We start from the raw sequence: 9,939 nt of genomic DNA on the forward strand, positions 1-9,939 counted from the left end.
ATATTTTTTCTTAATGGGTAGAAGCTTAATCTTGTGAGATTTCAAAATTTAAGATTTATAGAGTTTGTTAGAAACATAGTATGAATCGAAACGGAATGTGTTTTATATGTAAAAGAATAAGTATAACTTTTACTCATGATGAAATGTTGTATCTATTATGCCATTTATGTGATTTAAGTAAAAATCTAAATATTGGATATAGAATTTAAAAAACATTTAATGATTGTTTAAAAGATAATAAAACTGCTTATATTTTACTAATGAAACGTTGATGAATAGTGTCCTTAACATATTTAGGTCGGGTTAAAAAGTAATTCAATTAACTTACATAATTTTTTTTAATAATTTTATCTATATTTTTATTTTTAATTTAAATATAAATTAATTTTAACCTATAAGCAAATATTTTTGTTTTGTTTATCTCGCTATAAATTAACTTATTCAAGTAGATCATAATGTCTTTTAAAATATACGTAATATATTCGAAAGTTTTGGAACATTTACAAATTATTATAAATATATTCTAAAATTAGTTTAAAAAAACAATTAATAAAAAAGGTAGACGTTGTAAAATAAAATGCCCATAGAATTACCCACGTAAACAACAAAGACTTTACCTTTTTGAAGTTTCAATGAAACATCTTTAAACCCTATAACCAGGTCCAACATTGAACCTTTCAGTTTCAGCTCAAAACTCTGCGTTCACGGAAGCCCGGTGAAGAAAGTTTCGGGCTTTGAATGCCCACACCCTAATTGAGTTCTTTGGTTACGGTAAGTCTCCATTGATCTGATTTGCTTTAGTTCATCTTAGTTGGTTACCATCGAAACCCGACACTGAATCAGTGTCTTAAAATTAATCGCTTTATGCATATCATGACCCGAGAATGCTACTGTTGCCGCAAAAAAAAATATAATTCAACTCACATTCCCCGTGGCCAGGAAGAATTAAAGTGGTTCGTAGCAATATGTGTTCTCAACGGTTTTTATTCTTGTTGGCAAACTTTAGTGCTGTATTGTTATTTATATTTGCTTCCAATCTATGTTTGGGTAGAATGTGTGAACATGCTAGAGTTGGTCGGTGCTTTGTGTTAAGGGCGTTATATTTACTGTGGGGATTTAATGAACATGCTTACTCACATGCCATATATATGATGAAATGCTTCCAAACTAAGGTTTCATAATGGGTTGATGGTTGAATTTGTGATGCTATAGTAACTATACCTGTTGGTTTTCATGTTTGCATCTGAAGTAACTTAACAAAAACAAGGTTCAAAAGATAAAAAAAAAGCGTAGAACTTTTTTTTGTTATTATTTACTGTCAATAATATTACCAGCGGACATCTGGTTTTCGGATACTGATTATATTTGTGTGCTTAATGTGTAAGGTTACCATATTTTCGGAACAACAGGATATCAAACCAGTGAGGCATCAATGTTGTTGTTTGATTGGTTTGATTACGGGTTATCCAACTATCTTTGGCTTATAGTTTGGTTCTTATAACATTAGTATTATGTGAAACTATATAGCACGGGAAGATTCATTGCGTTGTTATTCTTAAGAATGTCCAACCAAAGCGTTTAGTTTCGAAGAGATGAGTTTTTTTGGTTTGAAACTGTCATATTGATAGTAATTTGTTTTTGGATGTTGACAGTGAGGAAAAAGGTGACTGTGTATCTGAATCCAAACCTGAATGGGTTATCTTCAATTTGGAAGACATGGTGTTAGGAAGATCATTAGATCTAGAGATATCAGTTATGATAATGTTGTGGTAAACCCACTCCTGTTTGCTTCCCAAGGGCTTCGTTACAAGAGGAAGCTCCAAGTCATCCTTACAACTGTAAATATTTATCTTTAGTTGTGATGCTTGTTTAATGGGATTCCATTTAATTCAATTTTCTGAAAGTTTATATTTCCAATTTACAGGACATAGATAAGCTGGGAAAGGCAGGTGATACTGTCAAAGTTGCCCCTGGATATTTTCGCAACCACCTAATGCCTAAGCTCCTTGCTTTCCCTAACATCGATAAGTTTGCTTATCTTCTCAACGAGCAGCGCAAGGTGTGTTTTTTTTCCATTAATCTCTGTTTTACTTACTTTTATGTGCTACTTCCTGGTCAATGCCATTCATCATTAGATAAACTGATTTCCACTTTCAATTTTATTTAGTTTACTATGTTCTGGAATAAACTTTTAAATTCATGATATGATAATGCTGTAGATATCTCATCCTTATAAGACAACTGTGTCCTTAACATTTCTTTCTCTGTTTATGTGAATGCGTGTGGTTCATGTTGTCAATATTTTAAGCTTTTCTTGGTGCATAGGCAGTCTACATAACTTTCTTCTCTGTATTCACCATTTGGAAGTTTTATGTTTTAAATGATTCAGATCTATCAACCAACTGAGGAAGAAAAACAAGAAGATCTCACTGTAGTTAAAGAATCGAAGGAAGATAAGATGAAAGATTATGAAAGAGCTGCACTACGTCTTGATAAAGCTAAGCTGGTTTGTAGTCTACTCTTTAAAGCTTTTCATTGCTGTTTTAGACTATTTCTGCTATCCTTGGGGAAATTAACTTCATTTTCTATAATATTTGCTGATAATACAGGTTACTGCTCTTACATTTTTTTATGCATTACTAATTAAAACCTCAATTTAGACTATGTTTTGTGATTATAGTGAAGATTTTATTTGCTGAGTTTCAAAAATAGAAATGTATAGTTGATAATTTCATAGTATTTCATTTTAAAACTAGCTAGTTGATATTTAAGTTTTTAATATGGGCCTGGATGTGATGATCTAATAGGTCTTGCGGAGGTTAATTGATGTTCAAAAGGCCAAGTCACGTGAATCCAAAGCTGACCCCTTGGAATTACGTTTTGCTGTGACAAAAGACAATCTTGTGGCTGAGGTAATATTTGTTCTTTTTCTTTGTAGTTGAAATGTTTTGCTGATAAGTAAAAAGTTAAAAATAAGAGTATCGTCTGTTAGAGTGTATACCCTTGTCAATATTCAGAAATAGAGAATGATTGTTAGATATCGGGATAATATTTTATAATATTATTATTGCATCTTAAAAATATTTTGGAATATCGACCACTGATGAATGGTTTTCACTTTTCATGATGTGTTTCCTTATTGAATTAGGATTTGAAGTCTAATATCAGTGTAAACAGGAATTAATACTGTCTTTTATTTCATCAAATAGTTTTCTATTTTCTCCTTTCTTTCTTTGCCTTCACTTAATTTTAACAACTAACTTTTTTATATTGCAGTTTCTGAGATATTTTTAATGTTTACCCTACTACTTATCTTGCCATGGTACTAAAACTAGGGAGAGAGATCTACTTGTTCTTTTATCAATGAAATAGGGTCCGTTTAAGTATACAGGAAAGAGTAATGTTAAAAAGAAAAGAAGCAAAAGTAATATGACTGTTGGAAATGACGAATTCCTCTAAAAATAATCTTTATTTGCCACGTGAAGAATTTCTATGAAAATAATTCTCATTTGCGACTCAAATGTCTAATAGCTATGCACAGATCTTGCTGGTCGTTGTCTCTAACATCCTTCCTTATTCTCAAACTGAAGGAATCCATGTTTGTCCTAGGTCTTATGTAACAGTGCTAGAGTTGAAGGGAATTTTAATATGCTTTTGTATTAATAAGAAGAGAATAGGGTCTGAAACAGCAATCAAAAAACTATTTTGACAGCAACAAAAAAAAAAACAGAACAATGAAACAGTGGCTGCAGAGGTCATAAGCTCTGGGATGTCAATTTGGGAGAGAGCCATTCCTGAAAAGGAATTTCCAGAAAGAGAGGTTAGGTAAGAGAAAAGGGGACAAAGAGAATGGTCAAAGAAAAAGATTGCAGAGAGAAGGGTCATACCACACACGTTCTCATTGAATGAATCCACACAATTTTATGCTCTCTCTCCTCATACGTGAACTTTTGTGCAAATCTTTATTTTCTGTACTGCTTGCCACATGACTATCACCTTTAACCAATTCTCTCACTCTCTTTGGATCATTCTTCACGGGTGTTACATCTTTGTATTTCTTTTGCAAACCATATTTAATTTAATTAAACATTAGTGTCTTATCACCAAACTAGGATCTATTTCAAAGAAAATCATATTTAGATCAAATGTCTGAAATTACCAAAATGTATGCCAAATGTTCATTCCTAGAAGGGTACGCTTCTTTCTTCCTTTTACTTCTTTTTTCTTCATTCTTTCTATGCTACTGACTTTTATATATTATTCTAATTTAAGGTGGCGAGACAACTCTGCGTGAACATTGCACCCGATAACCTGCATCTTCCATCACCTTTATCGACGTTGGGAGAATATGAGGTGCCACTGCGATTACCAATATCCATCCCCCTGCCAGAGGGCAAGCTTAATTGGAGTTTGAAAGTTAAAATCAGGAGTAAATAAATCACTCTCTTGTGGAATTCCGTTCACAGGGGATGAAATTATTGCTTTGTGCTGATAGTCATCAAATTAAACCCGGGGATTAAAAGAGTTTGACATGTTTTTATTTATAGAAAACATAAATGTTGACACATTTAACAATGTCTTTTCCATATTCTGTTATGACTGAGTGAAATCTCATGTTCTTTGACACTCCTTTACATAAAGTTAGCTCGTTGTCAAATTGATTTTTTGTTTATCTATCACTTCCAATCTATGAACAGATCATTCAACTTCAAATTAGAGTCCTTAGGGGTTGGGGCTGGTTTGGAAGTGATAAATGTAATGTCTTGGAGACGTAGCGGAGTATACATCCTTTGGCTCAGCGAATACCGATGGAAGACGTGGATATTTCCAACCCTAAAATGTACATCAAATCTGAGTACTTTTATAAGTTAAAGCATTTTCGTAAGAGGGCTGCGCTTTGTGTATTTGACTCTTGCTAGGACAAGATATTGTTACGCATTTTGGGTATTAGAAGAGCCAACTAATACTACATTGTTTAGTTCTGACACTTTCAAAAGGTTTACATATAATACCTCTTCATATACCCGAAGTGGGTAGGAAAAGTGATGGGTCTTGTACGCATAAAGTTGTGGTTCTCATTTCAGCTTTCTATGTATGTCCTTGTTCTTTTTCCCGTGTGCATAAGGAGGTTCATGTCCTTTGTACCATTTGTTTTTTTTTTTCTCTGTATTTGGATGATATACATATTTGGAGTCTTATCCATATTTTCTTGTTATCGGTGACCGTTGGTTTGTACGACGTTTTGCTTTTGCGTTGCATGAAGGTTGACTTGTGGGACCCTTGGCTTTCATGATAACATGAACATTGCTTCTCCTTTCTCTATTACATGCATCCGTCTCTTTTGTTACCTAGTGAGTGTTCACTTTCCATAAATAGATATCTCTTCTATCTTTAATCATGACTCTTTTTTATCGTTAATTCTTGTGATCTTTGGTTCCACTTGTTTTTGTATCCCGAGGAGTTTATGTAATATACTACAGAGGACATCGTTCATTCATGTCTTAGAAAACCACATTGTCTATAATATCTTCTGACGTTTGCTATGATTTTAAGGACCTGGGACTAACAAGACAGACATCATGAACATTGACACTAACATTACACCAAGGAAGCCAAACACTGTTGCTACAACTCAGATTGATTGTTTCATTGGTCAAAAGTTTTTATGCTGGCATGAACGTATGTATGCTTTGTTGGACATCTGTGGAATGGATTTCACTCTTGCGACTTCCAAATCCAACTTCAGTACTTTTGCAAAAGTATATTGTACACTAGTTACACGTGAATAAAGTATGTCATGACACTTTGTTTAGTGCATTATCTAACAATATGTGCGATGTGAATTGCTCTTACAAGGAAGTCAAATGTATTTGGTGAAGATGTGGTCGATAATGATTTGTTATTAAAAACTATTATTGTTGGAAAATGATAGAAGATAAGAACATTAATATACAAATCAATGAATATCATAAGCTATTAAAAAATATTAAAGAAAAGAACATGATCCTACTTGATGAATTTGTTTCAAAAATTATTAATCTAAAAACTTACTCACTCATGGATTGAATACAAACAACAACTTAATATCCACAGACAAATGTCTCCACATAATCTTAATATTCATATCATCATCATACATACCAAGTAGAAAAAAATGTGCTATAGACCAATTATTTGCTAAGACAAATATGATAGAAGACAAACCAGAAAAAATCCAATCAAATTAAAAATTATTGGTCTTCAAAAATGTAACAATTGAATAAAAATCTTATTTTATAAGTCAGTTTTATAAAATTAAGTTAATCATTTAATTTATTTCTTAGATGATATCAAAGTCCTTTAAAATTCATATCAGTGAACTTTATTATTTGTTGGTTATTGAACTCTATGTATTTAAACAAAAACTTCATTTTCCCACTAATATAATATAGTGGATGACTCACAAATGAGTGTTATGCTTGTAATGAGCTCAGTCCAAAAGATGGAAGAATATTATGCATATACAATTTTTATGATTATTGCAATGTAGATGCTAACAGCAATAAGTAGAAAACAAAGATGATTAACTAATTCTAATATGAATTTACAATGGAATGTGCCTGGTTAATTACAAATGCAGGAAATAATTCAGTACAGTACTTTTTAGAACTGTTTGATGAAAATTCTATAAAATCTAAAAATGAGAACTTTGGAGAATCAATGCATGAAATAACTATCGCCTGTCCTAATAAAATAGAATATGCAATGAGAATGAAAGAAAGGATTTTAAAAACGAAGGTTATGCATGAAAACTAAAACTGGGATTCTTCATTTCATCAGGAAGCAGTTCAGGGCAATTTCGTGTTTATGAATGAATGCTAATGCAGGTCTTATATAAGCAATGTAAAGTATAAATAATAAAAAATATAATAAAGTATATAATAATAAAAAATATAATAAAGTATATAATAATAAAAAATAATAAAATAAAATAAATTTGTTTTGGGGTTTTGTCTTAAAATTGTTGGTGAATAAATAAATAAATTTATAGTTTTATTTATTTATTATTTTAATAAAGTATAAATGAATAATTGTATTAAGTGGTATTGTAACATTTAAATATTATTATCTGAAAATAAACAATTATAAATCTTGATATTTATAGTTTATATAAATACTTAGTTTTTATATAAGAAAAATATATGATTATGATAATTATAAGATTTATATATATATATATATATATATATATATATATATATATATATATATATATATATATATATTTATGGTATGTATTATTATTATTATTATATATGTTATTATTGTAGTTAGTGATATACAAATTATATTTTAAAAATAAATGTGTTGGTTGTCAGTTTTATATATATATATATATATATATATAATTATAGTTTTTATATTATTTTATTATTGTTATAATTATTATAAAAGAGGGATTGATAATTTAATTAGAAGGTTTTGGATAATTTAATTAAAAAATCGTATTAGTTAGAATTTTTATAGAATATATTATTTATGGACCTAATTAGATAATTTAATTTGAAAACGGAAGTATTTCAGTGTTCTGTAAAGTTGAACATATTTAGCATAATATTAGTTACAACACTTCTTTTTCTTTTAAAGTGGACAAGGAACATTTCCCTAGTCTACTCTTTGATAGAGCACAAGCATAAGATTGTAAATTTGTGATGGAATGGTTCATCATCATAAAGAATTGGTTAGGTAATTATGAATTGGTTAAGTAATTGATTAATGCTTGAAATATATTATCAAATACCTTTTAGCTTTCTTTAAAATGTTTTCTTAATTGTATAAATATAGCTTTGCTCTAACTTTTTTAAATGCAACTAATACTTTTGAGAAAACAAGAGATTGTATTATTTTAATTGAATAAGTGTTGTGATTTTCTTTTCGTGTGAATTTGTGCTAGATTCTTTCCTTTTCCTTGTTAACCGGAAGTATTTCAGTGTATATCCTATCATGAAATAAAAGGTTGATTTGGTTTGTATTGTCTTGGAGTCTTTCAAAGATAGAACATATTTCCTTGAGTGTATTGCACGATTGCAAGTAAAAGCAAAGAGAAGTTTGTCATGTGGCACAATATTTGATTAGAAAATTGTTGATGAATAAATAAATGATTCGCGCAGTGGGAAAGGATTTTATAATTAGTATGAAGTCTGCTGAATTGATAGCAACCAAATATAAATTGTGATTGACGAGGCTAATGCCTTTTTTGATTAAATTATAATTTAAGAATATTAGAGAAGAACAAGTACGTAGTCGGTAAAAGGCCGATTGGACGAGGTATTTAGTTTGACGTGGAACATCTTGCTAGTAATAAAGAATGGTTCTTCAACTAATAAAAAATGAATTGGAGGTAAAGATGAATGATAAGCTAGACAAAGGGTTCATCCCTATAAATAGCAAAGCGCTGTGAGAAACAATCAATCAGCAAAAATCATAGAGAAATAGAGTGCAGAAGCAAAATGAAAAGTGTGTATTTCCTTGTGACAATCTTGGCTTTAACGTCGTCCATTGCCTCAGCCTATGATCCAAGCCCTCTGCAAGATTTTTGTGTGGCTTTGAATGACACAAAGAATGCTGGTACGTATATAGAAATAAATTATTTACATAATGGGGTAAGATTATTATTAGTATTAGAGATTGAAAAGTTATTGTGGTGAATTTGCAGTATTTGTGAACGGAAAAGTTTGCAAAGACCCTAAAGCAGTGAAAGCAGAAGATTTCTTCAGACACGTGGAAGCTGGGAATACATCGAACCCACTTGGAGCACAAGTGAGTCAAGTGTTTGTTGATGAGCTAGCAGGATTGAACACACTTGGCATATCTATGGCTCGTATAGATTTTGCAGCAAAGGGTTTAAACGCTCCCCACACTCACCCTCGGGCCACAGAGATCCTTACTGTTGTTGAGGGAACTCTTTATGTTGGATTTGTGAGTTCCAATCAAGATGGCAACCGTCTCTTTACCAAAGTTTTGAACAAGGGTGATGTCTTTGTCTTCCCAATTGGTCTCATTCATTTCCAACTTAATGTCGGCTATGGCAATGCTGTTGCCGTCGCTTCTCTCAGCAGTCAAAATCCAGGAACTATCACTATTGCCAACGCTTTGTTTAAGTCCAATCCTTCTATTTCTTCTCAGGTTCTTACCAAAGCCTTCCAAGTTGATAAGAGCGTAATCGATTACCTTCAAAAGCAATTCTGGACTGACAACAACCACTAGTTCATTATTCATTCACTGTATTCATTTCCTCTTTCTACCCATATATAATTTCTTTATGCAATAAATAAAAATTCTTCCCACTTATATTTGTATGTTGTTTCTGCTTTATTTGGAGTTCGATTTAATTTGTTATATAAGATTAACATCCTTCTTTATGTGATTGAGAATGTCTTGAATCTTTGAATCGAAAGTGGGCTTACAACAATAAAACATGGAAGTTGAATGTATATCAGAGTGTAATAAGAAAGATTGAGAGTCACTATTATAGATAAATTTTTCAATCAAATAACTTCAACATAACCCTAATATGTAATACTATAAATTAAATATGTTAAGTTGCACTGAATTTCTTTTAGTTAGCTAGGAGATCATGGATAACCCTGAAGATTATAAATAAAACTTGTTTTATCCATGAGTAATGCAGAATTTATTTAAAATATTTACATTTTATTTTTAACCTAAAAATTAAAACTTACACATATATTGAGTTATCTTGCGAGTTGTACTCATAGTTTCTGTCAACTTTTATTTATGTGTATTCGATTCTTACGAAAATCTTTTATCAAAGAAAAATAGTATATATTTCTTCTCGAAAATTCACCTTAAATCGTTTAAAGAAGGAACATTCAGTTATAATAATTTTAATAATTGCGTCTGTTAATTAACTTGTTAACCTTAAAATTAGAAAGAAAA

At 30.8% G+C, this 9,939-nt stretch overlaps 2 protein-coding genes across 2 annotated transcripts; both read left to right on the top strand.

The window, feature by feature from the left end:
* The first annotated feature begins 614 nt into the window (after positions 1-614).
* On the top strand, positions 615-4,978 carry LOC108326990 (uncharacterized). Its single transcript, XM_017560633.2, has 6 exons — positions 615-771; positions 1,653-1,838; positions 1,925-2,059; positions 2,390-2,506; positions 2,808-2,912; positions 4,273-4,978. The coding sequence occupies exons 2-6, from the start codon at positions 1,692-1,694 to the stop codon at positions 4,435-4,437; spliced, it is 669 nt and encodes a 222-aa protein (XP_017416122.1). The 5' UTR covers positions 615-771; positions 1,653-1,691; the 3' UTR covers positions 4,438-4,978.
* Positions 4,979-8,464: 3,486 nt separating this feature from the next.
* On the top strand, positions 8,465-9,338 carry LOC108328416 (germin-like protein subfamily 1 member 7). The gene is made up of 2 exons (XM_017562282.2): positions 8,465-8,607; positions 8,696-9,338. The coding sequence occupies exons 1-2, from the start codon at positions 8,490-8,492 to the stop codon at positions 9,244-9,246; spliced, it is 669 nt and encodes a 222-aa protein (XP_017417771.1). The 5' UTR covers positions 8,465-8,489; the 3' UTR covers positions 9,247-9,338.
* The last annotated feature ends 601 nt before the right edge of the window (positions 9,339-9,939 follow it).

Source organism: Vigna angularis, chromosome 2 (assembly GCF_016808095.1).
Source record: "Vigna angularis cultivar LongXiaoDou No.4 chromosome 2, ASM1680809v1, whole genome shotgun sequence".
Lineage (NCBI taxonomy): Eukaryota > Viridiplantae > Streptophyta > Magnoliopsida > Fabales > Fabaceae > Vigna > Vigna angularis.